At 46.4% G+C, this 24,489-nt stretch overlaps 1 protein-coding gene across 1 annotated transcript in view; it reads right to left on the bottom strand.

The window, feature by feature from the left end:
* Positions 1–3,390: 3,390 nt before the first annotated feature.
* The window catches only part of BAALC (BAALC binder of MAP3K1 and KLF4), a gene marked incomplete at its 5' end in the record, with an annotated part of 65,500 nt that continues 44,401 nt past the window's right edge, over positions 3,391–24,489 (bottom strand). The window contains 2 exons of the mRNA XM_080909494.1: positions 3,391–3,523; positions 15,349–15,515. Coding sequence (XP_080765620.1) covers positions 3,413–3,523; positions 15,349–15,515 — 278 coding nt within the window. The 3' untranslated portion in view covers positions 3,391–3,412. The remainder of the gene's footprint in view (positions 3,524–15,348; positions 15,516–24,489) is intronic.

Genomic DNA, 24,489 nt, shown 5'->3' with positions numbered 1-24,489 from the left:
AATAGATTATAGATAGATAGATGTCAATAATTTCTGATTTTTGGCTCATTGGAACTTTTTAAGGAATACAGTACATGAAAGTGAAAACAACATACTTTTAGCTGCTGGGTCAGCTTACCTCCTCAGAAAAATTTCCCAAGATGAGCTACTTCCTTGATTCGTGGAAATGTATTTGAATAATCCTTAAAAGAACAAGAAAACCAGATGTTTGGAGTGGGGGTTGCAGTCATGCACCTCAGGCAGGTGACAAAGGCAGAGTGACTGTATGTGAGTCACACTGGTCTGGAGGCACCAGTTCTAGACCATGCAGACATCAGCTCCAGCACACTTGGTATCAAGGGACTCAGGGACAGTGACCTTGCAGTTCTTCAAAAGGAATTAGGTTTGCCGATGAATTACGACCCGTAAGAGTAGGTTAAATAATGTATATTTCTTGGTCACAGATGGCCTAAGTATGTACAGTTCTGGGCTCAGGGGGGGGGGCTGTAAGGTATCAGGAACCCTGGCTTCTTCTGATTTGTTGCTCGCTTTGGCATAGCTTCCACTTCCAAGGCCACATGACAGCCCAGCGGACCAATGTTGCTGCAGCTTTTCCCTCCGCGTTTCAAGCAGCAGGAAGAAAAGGAGACTCGCAAAGAGCAGCGTTTATTCTAAATCCGTGCGGGACTGGTGGAGAAGAATGAAAATGGAGTTCTCAGTGAGGGGTGCGGCTGGAGCTATGGATGTGGGAGTCCAACGTTCGTATGACAAGGCAGCTGCCTAAACCATGCCTTTAATCTGATATCCGCCAAAGAGCCCCTCCTTGGAGACCCTGCTTAGAGGAACGGATATGGAGGGGGTGTGTTTCTGTGAGAGTGGCAACAAATGAACGTTGGTAGGTCTTTGACACAGGACAAATAAGTCTGAGTGCACTGGGGAGATGGGCAGCTAGAGGAACATCTCACATGTGCGGGGCGTCAGCCGCAACCTAAGTAGCCCTCACTTCCTACTCTTTAGGCCCAGACGCTTATTATAACGAGGACAGTTTCTGTCTTCTCTGAATTATGAGCTTGTTTCCTGACCTTAACCCAGAGAACATGCTCATACAAGGTCAGGCTTACCCTTAGTCCAGAAGGCTAAGTGAGCCCAGGCTGGCCCTAGCTCTATACACACAGCTCTCTCCAATCACCCCCTTGTCCTCATCAGCTTGGGTTTGGCTCAGTTTGGGGGTCCATGACAGTTCCCCGTCCCGATAGCTAACTATGCTGGACTATTCTGAGTCAGGTACGAGAAACAGCGGGGAAGCATTGATCTTTGGTTGACCTTCCTGTCTGGAGTCCTAGGTCATCAGTTCCTGGTGAGAAAGCTCTGATAGGTGTAAGTTGGAGCTAACCACAGTCCCTGTTCCTAACTCACCTAATTCAGGAGGTGAAACGCCTTTGTTTTAAAACTTCTAACCAGCTGTGCATTCAGTTTCAAGGTTCCAGTAAAGAGCCTCTGTAGCCATCCACATGTGTTTGAAATTAATGCCTTTATTGACACAAACTTTGAGATGGAACGTGTTATCCCCATAGGATAGGAAGGATCCCCTCCCGCTTTGAATGCGCATTTAAAAATCGCCAGATGGGAAATTCCTGTGATGTGAGGCAAACACAGAGTTAGGAGGAGAAGCTGGCCTTAGCCCGTGACTGATAGCATCAACTGAGAAAGCAGGGTGTCAAAACACAGCGCACATGCCCTGGAGAGCAAGCCCTCGGGCTTGCAGGATTGGACCCGTTGCCAACCCTGTGGAAGGTCTCCTTCCCAGCAATGCCACTGGGGACATAGGAGTCACTGGGCTCGTCTTATGTTTTATTAGTTGTCAGAACAGGAAGTTCCCTAAAAGCCCTTTGACAAGGAGTCAGGATGAGAGGTCGGGGAAAACTGTGGAGTATATGGCAAATGAGAAAGAAGACATACGTTTGTGGTTGGCAGAAAGCTACCTTTAACCTAAAACTGAGATGTAGGATCCACGCCAGTCTCCTGAGTATCAGGCCTCCCCGGACAGTCAGATGCAGCCGTGACTGCCCAGCTCCAAATCCCTGTGTCTGTAGCGGGCACAGGGTTGGCAGTGAATTTTAATACTAATAGACATACGGTTGACAGCTCTGTGTTGCAGAAATAAGTCCAGAGACAGGAATGCGCATCTGCATCTTGGCCTGTTTAGGTCACTTCTCCCGGACTGTGTCATATGGACATGTCACCAGACCGCTATTGCTGCTAGATGTGGAGTTGGTTGGTACAGTTTGATACAACTTGGACTATGCCTTTAATAAGCCCAAGGATGTTAACAGTCCTTTCAGACTCACGTGGTGTCGTGCTTGTCAGGAAGATGTGTTTAAGAATCCTAGGAAATGGTTCCTATCAAAGCCATCTTTTTACTGTGCTGGTGCCTGTTTTCTAATTCAGTGCCTTGTGAGTCTATTGTCAAAAGGAATATACATCAACCGGGCTCTGGCTTTCCAAACTAATTACTTCACAGATACCAAAAATAACATGGTCCTTGGGGCTGTGTAGCTGTGTACAGAAAGGCCAAGGGGCATCACGTGTGTCACCATGTGTTCCTAGGTCACTTTCCCCCTCTGAGTGGTGTCCCGTCTTTGATTACAACTGCAAATGACCTGTCTAGGGGTACAAAGCCCAGGAGAGCAATAGGGAACCGGAAAGCTATGGAAAAAAAGCAATGTGAAGCGAGGTCCCCAAGGGTTGGGGCAAGGGTCACAGACATGTGACATTCTTGTTTGGAAGCCAATGCCTAGATGCCAGCCTAGAAGGCTTTTCCAGGTAGTGGAGGAACAGGTATGTGTGTGTCATATACACCTCTCAAAGACACCGCCTAGGCACCTGGAGCACGTAGGCGGGAGCACCGCCTAGACACCGCCTATCACAGGCTGATCAATCGCTTTCTGAGTCTCTCTAAGATTCTTGTATTTCTGAGCTTAGAGTTGGCTGACAGCCAGCTCTTAGGTGAAAACAGTAAATTTCGCGGTGGCTGTATTTAAAAAGAAAGGAGGAAAAAGGGACCTTGTCTGAAACCAGGCACTGTGAAAACTCTACCCTGATATGAATTCCTTGACCCGGGAATTCCATTTCCTGCCTCTCTGTGTCATTCAGAGACCTGCAGGCGTCACCATGGCTACAGCAGACCACGCTAAGGAAGCTGCGAAGGGAAAAAAAAAAAAAAAAAAGCACATTTTGGCAATCTGTGAACTTATTTCAGGTCTTTTCGATGCGTTTTCTGTGTTCGAGAAACAGGAAACCAAGACGGTTGTCACAGCGTGGGTGGCCGCACTTCGCTCAGAGGCATCCACTTTCAGCGAGCGACACCCACTTCTTCAAGACTCCTTGACCGGCCTCCACAAAGAAGTCCACGCGCTTCCACGCCCAGGCACGGCTAATTGATGCAGTTCTCTGTGGCCCTTTTATTTCTGTCTACCTGCCGGATGTTCTCTGTGACGTTGATAGCGACTTCTCTCGCAGACATCCGCTTAGCATCCCGTTTAGCCTGTTAAAAAGTTAAAAACACTGAATTAAGTCGGATCCCATTACAGATGGCTGTGAGCCACCAGGTGGTTGCTGGGATTTGAACTCAGGACCTCTGAAAGAACAGTCAGTGCTCTTAACCGCTGAGCCATCTCTCCAGCCCCTTGTGTTTACTTCTTGATGATTCTAAACACACAGACAGGCAGGGGATGACCTACAAGGACTCATGCACACGAGGCCATCTTCAGAGGTTCGCCTTAATTAAAAGTGTCAGTGCTCCGTGAAGGCGTAAAAATTGCACGTTAATAGAGACAACTCGTGATGTCCTGATACACACATACATGGTTTTTCTCAGATGGTTATCTATTGACTCTTTAATTCTGAGCTAGCACAGGTCCTGGTATACGATGTGCTCATAAATCAGGGGTGAATGAGTGCATTAACTGGGGTTAAACTGTTTGTACAGGGGCCTTAGCAGAGTGGTTAAAAGTTTTTTTAGCTTCATACTTTGGTTCAAATAAATCTCCACGGGGCAGGCAGCTTCATCATCACAGAGTTTCCTTGTCTGTGAAGTGGGGAGTAATATTACCTATCTCAGGACCTTTGTAATCACTAAATAAGATAACACATAAAAAATGCTTGGCTCGGGATGGAGAGATGGCTCAGTGGTTAAGAGCACTGACTGCTCTCCTAGAGGTCCTGAGTTCAAATCCCAGCAACCACATGGTGGCTCACAACCATCTGTAATGAGATCTGATGCCCTCTTCTGGTGTGCCTGAGGACAGCTACAGTGTGCTTATATGTAATAAATAAATAAATCTTAAAAGAAAAATGCTTGGCTCAATGCCTGTTATGTAATAAGGAGAAACCTCAAAACGCAGAATTGTCTAGTTTTAGGTGAAGACAGACCTGCTCTAAAAGCTCAGAATGAACTTGAACCCCTGAACTGTGGGGTCTTCAGCATGATCTCGACCCGCTACTTCTTTGTGAAGACAGCTTTCATGAATGCAACAGATTCCTGCAAATGACAGTGAGCATGAGGTGACCCTGCAAGTCACCTGCACGAGCTTATGTCACCCATCCCCATCCCAGGGAGGACACACTAGCCAGCAGCAGTTGGGGAGCTTGGGGACAGCCAGCAAAGAGCCTCTAGCTGTCCTTGCAGGGGTGACGTCAGAATCACAGAGCCGCCATATCTAAGGTCGTGACATTCTAGAGGTTGCCCAGTGTGGGAGAAAAGAGATTCAAGCATCCAGACTGTCATAGCCCAAGGTTCCAGCTCAGGCAAGTCATCCCTCCCCAAGCTCCCAACAAGTATCTAACACTCATCGTCCCTGCCCTGGTCCCTGCTCCCACCTCACCCTTCACCTATCACTGATCCTACGGGCACTTCCTGAGGAACATCCCCTGTGATGTCAGGTCACATCTACTTCCTGACACACACAGTCCAAACCCTGCGGGAACGGAGTCACAACCTGAGGACCTCCCCGCTGCTGGGTATGAGTCCATGTGGTTAGTTACCTATTTCCTCATACTGCATGGTTCATCAGCACGAGCCATGAGGTGCCCATAAGGAAGGGTGGACTCTTGCAGCAGCAGAAGACAGAACAAGCCGATCTTTGCGCTCGACTGTCAATGGTAAGTGGGCTTCTTAACAGGAAGCATGGAGCCTGTATTGTGATACTGCTGCTGACTCCTGTATCCCTTCTCAGAAAAGGCATGTGTCTCACTGTGGGGCAGTGGACAGCACCACTGGTAAGGCAGTCTCAAACGTTCAGGACCCTGAACTCTTCATTGAGAACGGCAGGAGTTCACTAGCTCCCTACCAGATTCCTGTCCTGGAGCTCCTGACCACGGCACCCACTAAGAGGACCATGAGAACTGGTCACATAGCATAGAAACCCAGAGAATCTAGATGGGCCCCGACAGTTCAGCCAATAAACTTCCCTTCCCAGGCATCCCTTCCCGCAAAAGGTATTTAATCTCTGGTTCACCCTGAGTAAGACATATGCATCCTTCCTGCCATGAATAAACAGATTGGACAAGCAAGAACTTTCTTCTACAGCAAAGATCACTGTGGAAGGTCACATGGGGCAGTGCCCAAGTCTCTTGCAGAGGTCTCTCTGCCCTCCTGGCACTCACCCTGAGCTAAATGGGTAGATGGATAGATGGATGATGGGTAGATGGGTAGTCACATGGATGGATAGATGGATGGATGGATGGATGGACGGACAGACGGATGGATGGATGGATGGATGGATGGATGGACAGATGAATGGATGGATGGACGGATGGACAGATGGATAGATGGATGGACAGATGGACGGTGGTAGATGGATAGACAGATGGATAGATAGACAATGGGTAGATGGATGGATGGATGGACGGATGGATGGATGGATGAACAGATGGATAGATGGATGGATGGATGGATGGATGGATGGACGGATGGACGGATGGACGGACGGACGGATGGATGGATGGATGGATGGATGAACAGATGGATAGATGGATGGATGGATGGATGGACGGACGGACGGACGGACGGACGGACGGATGGATGGATGGATGGACGGACGGATGGATGGATGGATGGATGGATGGACGGGTAGGCAGATAGGTAGATGGACAATGCCCCACTTATGTACCCTTTCTTTGACAACAGTAGTGAATACAGCTTAGAGTTCTGTCTTAGTTCTGGTCTGTCAACCCTGATCTAGCACAAGAACTAGCACAGATTTTTATGGGCTTACTTTTCCCCCAGAAACAAAAAACTCTGTTTCTTGCATATGTCTGCTTATTATCTATCTACCTACTATCTATATATCTACCATCTACCTACCTATATACATACATGCATACATACATGCATACATACCTATAATTTATCTATTATTTATATATCTATCATCTATCTATCCATTTATTATCAAAACATCATTCTTAGTTTGCTCTATCCTCCACTTGACATTGAATTTCTCCCATGTGCAGGAAAGAAAATAATGAGAATGTGTCCCAAAGAAAGGCCTGGTGATGGTTTCATAGGGTTGTTGTTACATAAAAGCTTTTAAAATCATCAGAGGACAAGGAGACGGAGGCTGTATTTCAAATGAGCCAGACAGAAGCATTTCCATCAGATTGTGGGAGGTAAGAGAACTTTCAACAATGAGATGTCAGCTTCCCAAGTGGCAAAAATGGTTTCCTTTAGAGAAGTTTATTGAGATAATTCACAAAGGTTGACCACAGATTATCCACAGGAAGTAAATGCCCTTTTCTGTATCAATAATGTATGTGTGTGTGTGAGTGTGTGTGTGTCTGAATATGTGTGTTTTTGTGTGTGTGTGTATGTGTGCGTGTGTATGTGTGTGTGACCAGAGTCAACTCAAGCCTATATCCTGTCTGTTCCCTACTCACAGACTGCACACCACAATATGGCCCTCCAGCGGATGTTTCTGCCTCTCCACCTTCATCACCATTGTGAAGTACATCCCTAAGACTAAAATAATCTCTTCAAACTATGAGCCCAAATTAACCATCGCTTTTCTTCTTTTCTTTTTTTAAAAGATTTATTTATCTAATATATGTGAGTACACTGTAGCTGTCCTCAGACACACCAGAAGAGGGCATCAGGTCCCATTACAGATGGTTATGAGCCACCATGTGGTTGCTGGGAATTGAACTCAGAATCTCTGGAAGAGCAGTTGGTGCTCTTAACCACTGAGCCATCTCTCCAGCCCTAACCATTCCTTTTCTAAGTTGTTTTTGTTAGATATTTTGTAGCATCAATGAGAAAAACAATTGATACAAGTTCAAAGCCCAAATGAGAGAAAAAGGGGGAAGCTACCAAGTCAAATGTATTATGCAGAGATTCAGAGATACAAGTCACCTTTCTCTTCTTTTGATACAGCTACAGAGAGATACAGAATAGTTAACCTCTTTGTCCTGAGCATAGTAGGAACAGAGATACTCCCCTCTGATGTGATTTTTAGCCAGCCAAACCTTTGTATTTAATATTCTACTCCTTTTTAATGACAAAGAAATATAAGTGTCTGAATTAAAATTACTTGAAAAAAACCTCACAGTTCTGTTTGATGGTGAGAGAAACCCATTTGGCACCTTTTTTTCAGCAGCTACCTGTTAATTCAGTCCTTCCTTCACTTCTAATGATCTGGCTTTGTGAGCTCTGTTGCTATTGACTCTTCTTAAGGAGCCACATTCTGTCTCTCACCCATACTGACAACCTTTAAAAAAAATTGTCTCATTTTCATTTCTATAGGTCTAGAACAATGCTAGTCACAGCTTTGAGTCCCCTTGATATGGCCTCTTTAATTAAGAGTCATTTTCTGGCTGCCAGTCTCAAGGGTAGCCAGATAGACTGTGATAACTTCCTGGCAGCCTCCAACCCAGATGGACTTGTCTCTCTTGGGGCTCAGAAGACAACAATCCAGCTGGCTCCCTGTGAGGCAGGGGCAGATTGGAGGCTTCCTAGAGACCTGGACTCCAGATTGCAGCAAAGCTTCCTCACCCTTTTTCTCGCCTTCACTCCAAATGAAAATAGAGATGTTCTTGATTTAGCTTGGACTCAACAAATGTGCCTGGAACTAGCACAGGTCTATACAAACCTTTTCATGGTTCTTCTTGGATGATACAGAAAAGAAAAACTGGCTTAAATCATGGTTTGTTAGATACGGTTTGTTTGTTTGTTTGTTTGTTTGTTTGTTTTTGTAGTATTAGTATTTTTCATTATGAAAGCAATGCAGGCGGTAGGGGTGATAGCACCCACTTATTCAGATCTCAGCACTTGGGAGGTTAAAGGGGGAGGATCAGAAACTCAAGGTCAACTCCCAATTCATAGAAAGTCTGAAGCCAAATTTGACTACAGGAGATCTTGTCTACAAAGAAAAGGAAAAAAAAAAAGCAATACATGATTATAGTTTTAAAAATGGGTGTGGTATGTACCACGTTCCTGTTAACTCTAGCACTTAGGAGGCAGAAGCAGGTGGATTGCTATGAGTTTGAGGTCAGCCTGGTTTACATAGTGACACTCTGTCTCGAAAATAACAAATAACAACAAATATGTATGTTTTAATAAATATATTTATAAACAATACAATATATCATATTATTTATATGTAATATATAATTGTATATAATTAAAATATGTAATGACATATTATAATACAATATAATACCTATAAATTGATATGTTTATAAATATATAAATTTTCTAATAAGCCAAGTTTGGTTAAGGTACACTTATTAGTCCCTGAGAGGCTGAGGAGGAGAGTTGGGAGTTCAGATCCAGCCTCGGCTACAGAACAAGCATGAACTCCATAGTGAGGTAGTAAAGACAAAAACAAAAGCTGAAGAGTAGAGAAAGGGAATCCAGGCATGGACCTAGCCGGCACCCATTGACCTGGCCAATATTTAATAAAACTCGCTTCAAATGTGGCTCAAAAGAAAGCACAGAGAAGGTTCTATGATAACATGTTCTGCCTTTCATGCCTTCCCATAGGTAGTCACACTTAACAATTGTTCATGGGATGTTTCTAATTACATACCATCATGGCTTGGTTAACCTTCACTTCCTGTCCGATCTTTTTACTTCCTGTGCAGCCTGTAACCGCAGCTTGAACTGTGCGCTCATCCATTTATTTTCTACTTTTGAATCGGATTTTAAGTTCAAGAAGATAGAGCCCTAGACTATTTTTGTTCGGTTATAGGATCTAATTCCATGCCTGTCACATCCTAGACGTCCAGTAAATGATTTGAAAAGCAGACAGATGCAGAGAGCCTTTCAGAAAGAAAAGAAAAGTAGGGCACAGTGACACATGCCTGAAATGCCAGCACTTGGGGAGGTGGAGGCAGGAGGGGCAGGAGTTCAAAGTTATCAACTGCATAAGGAATTCAGGGCCACTTTGGGTTGCATAAGATTTTGTCTCCCCCAAAAAGAGACTACAAAAGGGAGAGGAGAGAGGGGGAGGGGGAGGGAGAGGGAGAGAAAGCTCCCAGGCACAAAACTTGTTTTCCCTGCCTAAAAGCCCAGAACTTTCCCATTGGCTTTCAATTATGTAAAGCTTTGATCGTTGCTTACATCAACACGCCACCGTTCTGTTCTAGCTGTGTGTGTTTGCACAATAAGGCGTCTGCAGTCACTGGGACCAATGCCCTTTGCCAAGGACAATGTCCTGCAGGTTATCAGCCAAAGTAAAGACAATGGCCCCAGGTCCCACATCCGGATGAACTCTGATGAAGTTCGTATTAACTTCTCCAGCGTTATGATTCAGCCAATGAAAGGAGAGATCATGGGTTTGAGGCGTAGACAAATAGAAGTTTGAATTCCAACATAGCCATTAGAGAGCTCCCTGTGTCCTGTTGGATCGACATTCAGCTCATGGGCCTCTATTTTCCCAGATGGGGAAGGATACTTAACCTTCCAGAGTTGTGGGGGATAAAAACGAAGCTCTGTATGATGTCCGGCACACATTATGGCAGGCATCTTTGTTTACTCCTCTCCTTATCAAGGATTAAGCACAGAGATTTACAGGCTGCAGCAGAAGGCCTTAGATTTCTTTTCTCTCCATTAAAGGAAAGCAGGCACTAAGAAACCTCTAAGTTCCCAGATTCCATGAATTTTAGAGCATCATCTGGGGTGAACCAGGGAACATTCTATCTCAGCAACCCCACCGTGACGGGCCAAAGGTTAGCTTTCCACAGCAGAATCAGAAAGGCTCTGAAAAAGAGAAAGCTACTGGGTTTCTTCAAGTGTCACAAGGACATGTTGCATCCCCCCCCCCCGCTCCCCCTCCCCCATAAGCCTCAGGGAGAGATGCTCAAAGAGACGGTACCAGAGCTGCCAAGAGGCGATGGTGGTGCTGGAACAGGGCTGGTGCAGGGGAGCCCCCTTTGGATCTTAGTGAGCTGCTAGGCTCGTCCTTCTAAGCAGCGCCTAGTTATTTGCACCTCATGGGTACATTAAACCCGAGGTACACTGGGATGTCAAGGAAAGAATATAAGGAGAAATGTGGCCGGAGCATCTTTTAACTGAACTGGTTTTGCTGCAAGCCAAATCTCTATAGAAATCTGTCCAGCCTCGATAATAGATCCCTTCCTGTTTCCAGGCGTGGGCTGCTGAGAGCTCCCAAGAGTCCTACCAACAGCCTTCCCTCTGGTTCCCCCCAGTGGTTCCATCTGTCCCCTCCCTCCATTTAGCATCTTGCTTCTGTTTTCCTAGGAGGCTCCTTTGCATCACTGGCTCTATCTTGATGTGCCACACATTACCACTGTCAGAGAGAAATTCCACTCCCGAGCTGATCCTTTGAACTCCGTGGGGTTTCACCCATCCTTCCTACACTGGGTCACACATTGCCAACCATTGTTGGCTAGACACCCAGGCTGAAACTTTTGGAGGAAGTCCCTTAGCTGAGAATGAACCCAGACAATGGGTAATTCCTTTAGCGTCTGGTCACTTTGCCAAGAACAATAAAGCAACCGGAGAACCTCAGCTTTGGAGACATGAAAGCCCCAATAGGCAGCCAGCGACCGGCTCAGAGCTCTGTCTGCCAAGAGCTGCGTTCACATGGCTCTTTGTACCTCCGACGGATACTTGAGGGGGTTTTGTTTTGTTTTGCTTGGGTTTATTTATTTTTATCTCACATGTATGAGAGTTTTGCCTCCATGCATTGGGTGCATGCCCTTGCAGAGGTCAGAAGACAGTGTAGATTCTCTGGAACTGGAGTTAAGGGCTTGAGGGTGGGGCGGGGCGGGGGCGGGGCGGGGGCGGGGCGAGGAACTCCAAGCCAAGCAAGAAGGCAGTTCCATTCAGTACAACTCAGTAGCTGGTGTTTGTTCAAACTCTGAGAGTCCGACTCCAAGTAGCTTCAAGTAGGCATGTTAAATATGCACAGCCCAACTTGGCAAAACGTTTCCTGGTGATAATTAATTCCATCCCATGTGCACAACAAACCTTAGAACGCTGAAGTACACATGGCATCCGCCATGAAGCTGGGCACTATAGATTCACTGAGAAGAAAACAGGCTCGAGTGAAGGGACTGGGGGAGCGTCCGGTGTGGTCTCAGCCACATCGATAGCACAGAGGTCACCCGGCTGTGACCTCTGTCCACTCCCAACCGTGGGGACAGAAGACAGGTTATACATCTCTCCTTTGAAGAAACAACCCTGTTCCTGGTTCTCTCGTGTTTATTGATGAGCACAAGACCCTCCGTGGCTCCCATAGTGGTGGGCCTGGTGGATGCTGGGAACTGCTTTTAACTGCTGAGTCATCTCTCCGGGCACTGTTAAAAATGTTATTTTACTTTGTGTATGTGCTATTAAATACCTGTGTGGATCAGAGGCTAACTTTCAGACCCCGGCTTTCTCTTTCTACTGCATAGGTTCCTGATAATAAACTCGAGCCTGGCAGTAAGCACCCTCGCCTGCTGAGCTGCCCTTGAGAGAGTTCTGTCTGCTTTGACTTTTAATGGAAGAGGTGAGATCTAAGCCCGAAGAAACAGCATATCAAAGTGCTCCTAGGCTGCCGTAATGAACCAGGCAGCAGAGGCTTCCCTTGGGTTGTTTGTAGGGAACAGGCGGGGAGCTGGGCTAAGGAGAACAAACCAATGATGTATTCCGTTCTGTGAGGTCAGTATGGTCCCAAACAATCAAGGAAAGCAGGGGACACAAAGAGCGTCCTACTGAGACAGTCGGTTCCAATTTCTGCAAGATCATTGTTGGTGTGATCATTTTGCCCATTAGCACCTTATTGATGCTGGCCAGAAAGCAGAAACCAGAAGGAACGGAAGAAACAGGGATACGGTTTGTTTGATGGGCTACGAGGCACAGAGGACTGAAACTATAAAATACTGTTGCTCGCCATCATTGGAGTGTGCGCGCATTACCCTTCAGAAAAGAATTTGAGCTTTGGAGGGGGCACCTGTGCTGAGTTATTATTCCCACTAATGACTTCCCGGGTACCTGAAAGCACGAGTCAAGTCTGCAACAGTGTTGTTTATTCCATCATCTGACATCATCCGACTCTTGCACTGGCTCAGAGGAAACAGTACCTCTGGTCCTTGGTACTCAGGCAGTGCCTGGCATCTGAGCAGCACTCAGAGGATTTTAAGAGTGCCCATAAGAATTAAGGAGGAGAGTCTCACGGCTCAGGAAGAATTGCCTTTAACCCACAAATTTTTCTGGTAAATCTGAACAGGAAAACTGCAAGACGCATGTGGGTGAGGCTGTGTGCTTTTCCAAAGGTGCCCCTGGAGAAGAGCCATCATCCAGGAGCCGGTTCACAGGGAAAGTACTGGAAAATGTTAGCGTCGTGGCTCATATCCAATTAGCCCAACACAAGCTGATGTTTGTAGCAGTGCCGCAGTTCACTGTGAGGATCTTGAGGCTGACCGGAAGCCACTATTCTATCTACTGTCACTTCCGGTCAACATGAAAGAAAGCGGCACTGCGGGTCACACACCCGGGAAGAGGTTGCAACTTGAAATAGAATTGTGATATTCAAAGTGCACATGTTGTTTTCTCCTTATTGTAAAAAAAACGCAGCTTTGAAGTTTGACCCTCCTACCTCCATCTTCTCCGATTGCCCAGTGGGGATTGAGTCCAAGGGTGTGTGCTGCTAGGAAAACATTCTACCAACTGAGGTCCAGCCCCACGTCCTGCGTTATGATGCCCTGATCCACTGTGTTCATCTCTATCTGTGCCATACAATTCACACCTCCGTTCCCTTGTCTATAGAATGGTCATGATGCTGTTGGGAGGATTTAAAAACCTAGAAGGTCTAATGGCTAGGAAATGATGGGTGATGAGGGCAGAATTTAGCCTAAGGAAAGCAAATTCGTAGATCAAGCTGTTTCCCAGGTAACCCTGCCGTCTCTCTGTGTCTCAAGTCTGGAGGGAAGGATTAGGGGACGGACATGTGGACCTTCTAGAATACTCAACCTTGTGAACATGGTTCTGTGGAGCCCAGACTGCCTTGCAGTCCGTCAGTGATGACTGTTTCTCCTGAAAGTCAGTGATGAACAAAGAAGACAACACAAGACCCTCCATCTCCCTTCCCCAGCTCGCATTAGCCCCATCCGCATTCTCTTAATGAGGTCGTTGTGTTGTGGGACCCGACTGTCCTGTTTGTCCCTCTTGCCCATTCTTATTTGTATCAAATCTACAAGAGCAGGCCCATCTGTCTGTCTGTTCTATCTGTCTGTTCCTTTGGATATTATTTTATTTCCATTATATGTTTAAGAAACCCGAGATTCTGAAAGATTGACCCCCTACAAGTCTCCTTGAGTAGTGAATTTCGGAGACAAATTTGCAACCAGTTCCGCTGATCGAAGCCACCGAAAGCAACTCAATAATGTGAACAGGAATTCTAACACAAAATTCTTGCAAATGATAAGCTTTGTTATACAGTGAGGTAGAAGATAGTTGGTCCTGTCGAGCTAATTTTCATTCTTCCCCATGGCATTGTAGGATGTTTAAGGTAAGATGTACATGAATGAGACGAGAGATTGGGGATCAATACAAAAGCAAGAGGTTTATTAGTTCAGTGCACTGGGGTGGCCTACATGCAGAGGAGAGACAATCTCGAGCCCTCTGTTGGTAGAGCTTTTATACAATTAGTAATGGGTGGGCTACAGCGATGGGACCAGGCAGGCAAGCACTGGTGGGTTTAGTTGATTTTTAAATTGATTGGCTGCTGCCAACGTGGGTTGCATCTAAGGACCTATGCCCTACATTCCAGGGCTGCCCAGATAAGACACTGCTCCCCGGGAAGGAGTACTGCTTGGCACCTGCCTGGGTCATATATTAAGGCTCTTCCCCTACATTCCAAGGGCTGCCCAGATAAGGTTGAAACACTCCTTCCTGGAAGGTATGGAACAGCAAAAGCCCTCAGTAGAAGGGGGAGCTGTAAGGAGGGTATGAGAATGCAAAAGCCCTTAGGGTCCCTCAAAACAATGTTTTTGTGATATCTCAACTCACTAAAAGAAAATGCTTTTGGAAATAAACTACCATGTAAATATTTGATCAAAAAAAAAAAAAAAAAAATCCATCACTAGTAAGGAAGCTGTGCCCTCAGGAAGCAAGAAGCCAGAGCTGGGATAGGTGGGGCTAGTAGGTTTTGAAGCTTCGAGTGAATGGTGGATTCAGGGAAGATGAGGAAATGGGAGGAGGAACAGAAGAGGAGGGGTAGGAGAAAGAGAAGGAGAAGGAAGAAGAGAAAGAAGGGGATGAGAAGGTACAGACTCTCCTCCTGCTCAGAGTTTTTGTTCTGGGCTGCTGTCCCACCCCCACCCCCATTGCCACTCCCCCCCCCACCCCCCCCCATCTTTACCCCATGGAGAAACCAAGCACAGCAGAAGGAGCACCTCCAAACAATAGTTCTAGGAAGTAAGGGATCGAAGGATGCCAGCCAGTGCCAGGGAACCACAGCTAGCCTTCTCAACAGCAAGACTCTGAGTGACTCTAGCATGATATTTTACAAGAATCACCCTTGAAGACCCTTGTTCTGACCATCTGATTGGAGGGTGTGCAGAAAAACGCCAAGTTTTTTTTTTTTTTCCCTACCACGATTCACTGCCTAAGAGAAGGAGATCTTTGGACAAAGCTGTACCTAAACAAACACACACTTCCTCCAGAGGTAAAGACCCATGTATATAAGTTAAATAAAACTCAGCAGCCCCCAGGGAAAGGATTGAAATGAGGCTTGCAGTAACTTTTTTACATGTAGAGATAGAAAACCTCTATTCCTCCTTCCCAGGACACAGTCTCCATGGCCCCAATTTGTGAGCTCCACCCCTGTTCTCCATCCCCAGTTGACGTTGCGGCTTTGACCCTACCTCTGTGGTCCAGAGGCCATTCTGTTTCTGGGTCAGAGGGCCTGAGCTGAGGCTCTGTGAGTTGGGACACTGTGTTCCACAATTCATCTTCCTCTCTGGGTTGGCTATTCCTCCCGGGGCTGCAGGTCGGAGCACACCGTTAGGGGACAGTCCATCTTCCAGCACACCTGGGGAGGCAAGGAGAGAATGGCACCATATGTTTGCAAATGGCAGTTGTAAGGAGCGATCCCAAAGCTCTTTTCCCGTAAGGATGCGTGCGTTCTTACGTTAAAAAAAAGGAGGTTTTAAAATAGCATTGAGGCTTAAAATTTTCACTTAACACATTCACGGCAACTTGTGCATACCACTAAGCATTTGACTACGTTGTTTTTTTACATGTCTGCTGGTTGTACGAATGGGTCGTCACATAACCAGTCCCCTCCAAGTGCATATTTATTTCCACGCTCTAATGTTAAATGTTTCTGGAATAATATTCCTCTTGATTAATCTTTTTATTCCTAGTTGTTCTCTTGAGATAAACTCCTAGAAGGAAGGTCACTCACTTGAAAGCTACACAAAGATTTTTTCCCCTAGTCTCCACCCACTGCACTGAGCAAGTGCGTCTCCCATAACAAACGCCAAGAAACACAGAACTTTAAATAAATGACCTCAATAAAGAGCAAAAGAAAGACAAGACAGGAATTCAGGACATACAACAAGTGCCCAATTTGTAGGAGAAAAGGGCCCAGGGAGCAAGGAGGGATCTGCCAAGTGAGCTGGGAGAAGCCAGCCAGATGCCACAGGAGTTGTGGGGATGAAGGAACAGGCAGAGAGGGCATCTGGCCTCCTCCAACAACCTGAACTAGATGACCATCAGGGGCATGACTCCCAGCAGGAAGCTGTACTCAAGGGCCTTGAATTTCACTTGTATAACTCAGATTCAAAGATAAAAATGACTAAGAGTGTCAAGATGGTACGAACTGAGCTGTGACTCCAAGCCAGGCCCCTCTGAGCCCAGCAGGTCCTGTGCACCTTGACTCGAACCTGCTTTGCTCAAAGTGACCAGCTAAGTTTTGCAGAGGCTACACCTCTGGGTGATGGAGGGAAATCATTTTACTTTGTCCTTTTCTGAATTTACACATCTTGCTATGATTTTAGAACCAAGAAAATGTAAGTTAGATTTATTCAGCAGAAGCACTGGGTTTGTGCTGACCTTTTGGCACGACCTCTTAACCACCTTGGAAAGAGTACATCTGGCAGTGGTCCCTGGCTGACCTCTTTTTTATTTTTTATTTTTTTTTTAGCTTGCTATCGGAACCACTCAGCATGGGCCAGGCTCTGTAGCCTGATCAGCAAGCAACTGATTGTGTGAGTCATAAGTTAAGAATGTAACCAGTGTGGCTAAAGAGAGAAGCATAAGGAAGAGACAGCTGGAGCTAGGTCATAAATAAGATGTACACTGTGATAGGTCTCGTTAGAGCCTTTGTGTGTGTGTGGTCCCTATATCCTCACAGTAGCCCTGTGAGCTAAGAATCACTGGTGCTCAGTAAATGAAGTGGTTCCTGCATCATGCCAGATGCTGGTTCCCATCTGCTTACCTGTTGTTTATCACTCTTTCCCCACACCAGCCTCGGGCTGGGAGACTTGCCCTTCTTTTAAAGGAGTAGAAATTGAAATCTAATTCTAGTGCTTTTCCCCGATGCTTGGGGTGCAGAAAGTCCTAGTAAAACTCTCAAGTAGGCAACTCTCAGTCCTGGTCTATAGGAGACCCACTAAGGGTGTCTTAAAATGTAAATCCTTCCATCCATTTGCCTAGATTTCTGATTCAGTAGAGACTCGGGAACATGGATTTCTGAAAGTCCCCCTAGGTTCTGAGGCAGGGGACTTTAGAGACTTCAAAGGCTCATTCTATTATGACCTTTGATGTAGCTACATATAGATGTCCATCTAACGGATTAACGCTCTTGCTTACTCTGAGGGTTATAGGCAGAAAGCTCATCTCTGTTTGTCTCACAGTGAATTCTGGAGAAACATAATAAACTAAGAGAAATTCACCAGATCCCTAAAATCTGTGTGCCCCTAGAGTACCTCCTTTTGAACATCCTTCCCAAAGTTTCCATCCCAGAGATATCCAAATTACTGACTTTGCTGAATGACGGGAAACAGACGTGCCACTCCTTGACAAACTGCCACCAGTGGCTTCTTGCCAAAGTTCCTGGCAATCTCAGAGATGAAGCCGAGGAGGAGTTTGAAACGGTAGCTGGCAGCCACATGCGGAACAAGTTTGCTCCTTAACCCCAGCACCTGGCTGTTCCTGGTGAAGGTGATTGGAAAGTCTGCACAAAGTCACGAAGAAATGGCTGCCAGCATTTCCCCTCCATGGCAGAAAACCAAAGTGTGAGACGTTGGTAAGGTGCTGGAGAAGAGCCTCTGATATTACATCAGAGGGGACCTTGGCTCGCCAAGCCCTGTCTAGGCTCAGATCCAGAACACATGCCCAATGGTAATTTTTTCTGAATTAAGGTATAAATTAAGTTATTAGTACTCAACCACTTACTGAGAGTTTGCTTTCTAATTTTCAAAAATGAACCAGAAAAGGATGGTGTCTGACTGCCATTTCTTTTGTCTGATGAATAACTGAAGATTGCATGTGATGTGTATTGTGATATGTGGTCATCTGCACCATTAAATATACTAACAGCATACTGAGTAACCCTTGCATTCACGGACAGTTGATTTTGGACAAGGATACCAATACTCTAAAAGAGAAAAATACTTTCTCAACAAGCGTGTTAGAGATCTACAAGCAGAAGAACGAAGTGAATCTTCTACCTCACAACCTACACAAAAGTTAAATCACAAGGAGCCAAAGATCTAAGTGTAAAAGCTAAAACTGTTAAACATTTTCTTAAAACATACACGGCAAAAATTAATGATACTATCGCCTAAGTTAGGCAACAGTTCCTTGGAAATGACCCCAAAGCACAAACAAAATGACAAAATCTATAGTTGGGCATCACCGAATGTAGAAACCATGCAGAGAAGGTAATCTATAGGATAATGAGGACTTTTGAAGATTATATCCCGGCTGAAAAGAACTCTTGCAACTGATTAATGAAAAAGATAAATGACTCTGAAAATAAGAGCAATGGATCTGAAGAGACATATACACAAGGAAGATTTGCACATGGCCAAGAATATCAGAAACCACAAGAAGTCACCAAGGTGAGCGCGGTTTTTAAGAAGGAAAACTTGTTGAAAATGTAGAGATTCCTCTCTACACAGACACTTCCACCTACACACCTAAGACAAACTCGTGCACATGACCGTTTGCAAAGGGTAATCTTGACCGCCAATTTAATGGGATTTAGAATCGCTGTGAGAACAAATCTCTGGGCTTGCACGGCGAGATGTTATCTAGCCTAGCTCAGACAAAGAAGGAAACCCCACTATAATGTGGGTTGGACCAATCCATGGACTAGGATCTTAAACTGATTAAAAAGAAAACCTTGAGCCAAGCAAACACATTCAAGACTCTGCCTCCTGAACGCAGACGTCGTGTGTCTAGTTATTCTGTGTTCTTACCTCTGTGCCTCTTACTTCTTTGGACTGCATCCCAAAATTTTTGAGGTTTAGTCTTTTGCTATATATTATAATGCTCAATACTGGTCTACAAGGCCTGGTTGGCCCCAGGAATGAGGCCTTGATTTAAAACCACTGCTTGAATAAAGATGCTAACAGAAGAGAAATAACTGGGTAGAAGAGAAACAGGCAGAATTTTGGTTCATGGGCTTGGGGCTGGCTGGATCAGGACCACAGCAATGAGGAGGAGACGGAGAAGGGGGAGGGAAGAGAAGATGCCATGGGGTAGGTGGATCATGAAAACATGGCCATGAGGGCTGGCCAATGGGACTTAAGAGCAGCCCAGATAACATAGCCAATTACAGTTCAGGGTTAGTGATGGGGAAGTAGATTCTAATAGCTTAGAGGGTAGATGTCTGCCCATCTCTTGTGCAGTAAAGGCTTAATATAAATATAAAGATTGTGTGTCTCTTATGTGAGAACTGAACGGTCAAAGCAGGGTAGAAAACCCGGAATGAGAAGTCGGTAAATGGCCTCGGCAACGAGACAAGTAACTTACACAGTGTCTGTGGCAGCGTTGCTCCTACAACTAAAAATCAGAAATACACCAAACCATCCACCAGCTGGTGTGGGTGTGTTAATAAACATCGATGAGGTACTGACCAATCATCTACACCAACTAAACCTGAAGACACCGTGCTAACTAACTGCAAAGCCAGTTTACAGAAGGTAGTTTATGAATCCATCTTATGAAATGCTCATATTCGAGAGGTGGAAAGGTAGCTGAGTGCTCACCCAGGGCGTGGGTGTTGGGAGAGACGAAAAAGGCTCTTGCCAGGCATGCCGTTTCTCCTCCAGGTAATGAAAATGCTCTAAAACTGGAGATGCAGATGGCGATGCATCGGTGAGGTGGAACCATTTGTCTTTAGCAGCATGCTATGTGGATTATAGCTAAGAAAGCAAGGGATAAAAGGAAAAGAACTGGAGGCACATTTCAGAATGTTTTATTGACTGAAGAAAACGGGTAGACCGGGATTTGAACGGCAACAGTTGGGGTTACTGAGGTTACGGGGGAAACAGATTCCCAAAGCCCTCGGCCACAGGCAAGGGGAACACCCGCAGAGGTAAGGCGAGGACTAAGAGCAACAACATTCGCAAGCACGTGTGCACGCGAACCCCCGACAGCAGCGGTTCTCAACGTGTGGGTCGCGACCCCCTTGGGGGTTGAATGGCCCCGTCATAGGGCTCCGTCGGAAAACACACACGTTTGCCGTCCATCACAGAAGCAAACTTATAGTTATGGAGTACCAACAAAAATAATTTTATGGTTGGGGGACTCACCACAACATAAAGAGCTGTGCTGAAGGGTTGCAATGGTAGGAAGGCTGAGAACCAGTGCTCTACAGGGACACCGAGAGGCAGCCCTAAAGGATCCTCCCTGGAACCTGTGTCTTCTCTCCACCTGCTTCCTTCCCTCTCTGGCCCTCAATGGCGGTTCCCTATCGGAAGCTTCACATCAGCAGATCTGAGGCTGTGCTGACCGGGTCTCCATGGTAACCACTTTGGGCTGTAGTAAAAATTCAGTTCCCCCTCCACCATCTCTTGCAGTTTCTAAGTAGGGTAGTAATATTGTGACCACTCTGGTACCATGAACTCTTCCTAGGTTGCCCCAAACTTTCTGGCCTCCTTTCCTTGGCCTTGAATATTTCTCTTAAAAATCTTGGCTAAATGTGTGCTCTTTTGTTGGAAATGCCACAACAGTAGAAGCCCACAGTTCATGACTCTTAAGACTCCCTTCACACCACAGCATCTTGCAGTCCCTTTTATAAAATAATGTTTATTTATCTGACTTTAAGAAAAAATAGATGTTTCAGAGAGATGGCTCAGCAGTTAAGAGCACTGACTGCTCTCCCAGAGGTCCTCAGTTCAAATCCCAGCAACCACATGGTGGCTCACAACCATCTGTAATGGGATCCGACGCCCTCTTCTGGTGTGACTGAAGACAGTGACAGAGTATTCACATACATTAAATGAATGAATGAATGAATGAATGAATGAATGAATAAATAAATAAATAAATAAATGTTTCTAGTTATAGGAGATTTAGGCTCCATATCTCCCATTACTAGAAGTCCTAGCTAGGTTCACCCTCGTAGATTCCTGGGTATTTTCTTTGCACGAAGTTTCTGCCTCGCTCCCAAAATGCCCCTCAATCGCAGTTCTCCCTCCCTCTTCTCCTCCTCCTCCTCCCTCCCTCCCCCCCTTGTCAAAGGTGGAGGGATTGGGAAACCAACCCAGGCACCCAACCTTTGACCTACTGTTTGTTCTTTTGCAATGTGTGCTGGGGTAGCCCGGAAATTGTGGGAGTGGCCAGCCAAAGACTGAGCCAGTTTGAAAGAGCCACGCCACAAGAGGGAGCCCACCCCATTGCCTGGAAGTCCAGGAACCAGAGACTGGAGAGCCCAGAGACCTAGACAGATGATAGAACCAAACATAACCGGGGGTGGGGGTGGGGTGGGGAAATGGGGAGGGGGGGTGGGAGGCATTGAAATGATTCCCGGTGACTTTCTGCAACACTCGTCATAACCGTCATCAGAGAGCCTTCATCCAGCAACTGATAGGAGCAGATGCAGAGACCCAGAGCTGTGGAATTCTGCATAAGAGGGGGAGGAGGAGGGGAGGAGGGGGAGGAAGAGGGGGAGGAGGGGGAGGAGGGGAGGAGGGGGAGGAAGCGGGGGAAGAAGGAGGAGGAAGAGGGGGAGGAAGGAGAAGAGAGGGGAGAAGGGGGAGGAGGGGGAGAAAGGGGGAGGAAGAGGGGGAGGAGGGGGAGAAAGAGGGGGAAGAGGGGGAGGAGGGGAGAAGGAGGAGGAGGAGGGGAGGAGGGGGAGGAAGAGAGGGAGGAGGGGGAGGAGGAGGAGGAAGAGGGGGAGGAGGGGGAGGAAGAGAGGGAGGAGGGGGAGGAGGGGAGGAGGAGGAGGAAGAGGGGGAAGAAGGAGAGGAGGGAGAGGAGGGGAGGAGGGGGAGGAAGAGGGGGAAGAAGGAGAGGAGGGAGAGGAGGGGAAGAGGGAGAGGAGGGGGAGGAGGGGGAAGAGGGGGAGGAGGAGGAGGAAGAGGAGGAGGAGGGAGAAGAGGGGGAAGAGGGGGAGGAGGGAGAGGAGGGGGAGGAGAGGAAGGAAGAGGGGGAGGAGGGGGAAGAGGGGAGGAGGGGGGTGAGGGGGAAGAAGAATTCTGTAGGAGCCAGAGTGGCCAAGGATGCTACATGAAAACTCACAGAATCAACTAACTTAGGGCTCCTGGGAGCTCTCAGAGACTGAACCGACAGAGAGCCTGCATGTGTCTGGCCTGGGCCCTCTGCCTGTTACAGTTGTGTGGCCTGGTCTTGTGTGACTCCCAGCAGTGGGAACAGTGGTGGTCTCTGACTCTGTTGCCTGCTTTGGAACCCTTTTCCTCCTCCCGAGTTGCTTCATCCGACCTTGATATGAGGAGAGGTGCCTGCTCTTACTGCAACTGGATATGCCGTACGAGTTTGATATTCCTGGGCGCCCTGCCCTTATGGAAAGAAAAATGGAGGAGGCTTGGGTGGGCGGGGCTGGGGTTGCGGAGAGAGACTACAGTTGGGATGTAATGTATGAGAGAAGAATACATTTTTAAATTTTCCTTAAAAATAGGTGCTTCGTGTAGGAAACTGGACTACAGTGATATGAAAGTGAAAATTACCTACAACCTACCAGGATAACTATTTGTGGACATTCTGCCTCTATCCTATTTTCAATGCACGACATCAACATTTCTGCTCCTTCCCTCCACCTTTACTTCTCCCTCAGATGACATAACTCGTTTCTTCTAGTATTCAACCTTCAGCTGCCCGTCCAATGGTTCGCAGAGCATTCATTTGGCGCCTTCTGTGTGCCAGGTACTATGAAGGTGCCATTTACGTCTGGGGCTATGCTTTACTTGTGTTGCAGGGAAGATACAGGGAAGAGGAGAGCAAAGGTTGAATTTCGTTGGAAAAGTGGAGGATCTGAGGGGGTGTTGACATAATTGTTGGGGTGCACTGTGCGAATATTCTTTCAGTATCATTTGTTAACTCTGTACCTGCTGAGAATTAGCTGGACTTTGGTATTGTCTGTATCTGCATCGTATTTTGTTATCAGTTCCCTCACCTGCTGATTGACAGGAAAGGGAAGGCGGGACTTCCTGGCCTAGAATACTCGGCAAGAGAAAAATTTCCCACTGGTCACGGAGGAGGTCAGTTGTGGACAGGTAAATGACCACATGGCCGACAAAGGACTAGAGTAATCGGGTAAATTAAGTTAGATGAGCTCCCTGGTAGGTAGCATAAGCTAAGGCTAAACTATAATAAAAGAAATAAGGCTGTGTGTTTACTTGGCGGCTGGAGCGTCCAAGAAAGTCCAGCAATACGAAATGATCTCTAAGAAGGGACGAGGCTCTTAAAAGGAAACGTATCCTGCATGCATATGTCTTTTCCTCCTCCGCGAAGCTTTACTTTGGATCCCATTTTCCAGGGCTCCACCACCACCACAGCCAAGGGGATTATTTAGCTGAACAATTTCCAAGCACCACTCTTAGCACAAATACTCTCTTAGCAGGATTCTCGGGGTGACTCACAAGTGCCGGGGCTGAAAAGTCCCAGTGGCTCTCAGAATCACACTTCCCATCTCTGGACTGGTTTACTCAAGGCAAGTTGATCTTTCCTTGGCTGAGGTCCCAAGTACCTGATTCTGCTGGGATGAGGGAGTTTAGCATGTCCAGACATGGTGTCCTGCTCATGCCCTGTCCTCTTACCACAAAGTTATTAGATCTAATCAGTAAAGGACTTTCAAATGCCCCACAGGTGATTCCCTTGGTATCTGGCCAAAGCCTCAAAGCTTGTTCTTTAGAGTCTTTCTTCAGACACGGTTTTATGCTCTGCTGTGTTATTTAATTGGGAATTTATGAACCACTAACACTTACTAGAAAACAAAGTTTTGAGATTAAAAAGAAAAACTAGCATAGCATTTCTTACCAATCAGATAAGGTTAAGAAACCCGTCAGTCCCGTTGCTCGAGGGCTGTGTGTTAAGAAGGTTTCTAGCATGTTCACAGCAGCAGTCAGGTTAGAATGCCTTTGTGGTGCCCATAACACAATCTATTGGAGCTTAAGGAGCAATTTCTGCCCTCAGAGTCCTGCTGAGGACATTTTTTTATGCTACTACGGTAAATACAATCAACATAGCCGCCATTTGAAAATTACTAGACGAATTACTTCGCCCGTTCTGTGGGATTCTATACATCTTCCTTTTGTTTTGTGTTTTGAGACAGGGCTTCTCTGTGTAGCCCTGGCCGTCATGGAACTCACTCTGTAGACCAGGCTGGCCTTGAACTCACAGAGCTCTGCCTGCCTCTGCCTCCAGAGTGCTGGGATTAGAGGTGTGTGCCACCACCACCCATCTATAGGATGATTTTAAAGCATTATGCTGATAGAAGTCAGACAGCAAGAAGTAGAAAAGAAGGCAGAATGTAAGTTCGCATGATTGACAGCTTTCATGTTGGAAGAGTCAGCTCTACACCATCCTACCAT

The sequence above is a fragment of the Micromys minutus genome (assembly GCF_963924665.1).
Source record: "Micromys minutus genome assembly, chromosome: 33".
In the NCBI taxonomy this organism is placed as follows: Eukaryota; Metazoa; Chordata; class Mammalia; order Rodentia; family Muridae; genus Micromys; species Micromys minutus.
Note: the sequence above shows the minus strand (reverse complement) of the source record. Positions and strands in the feature narration are given on the sequence as shown.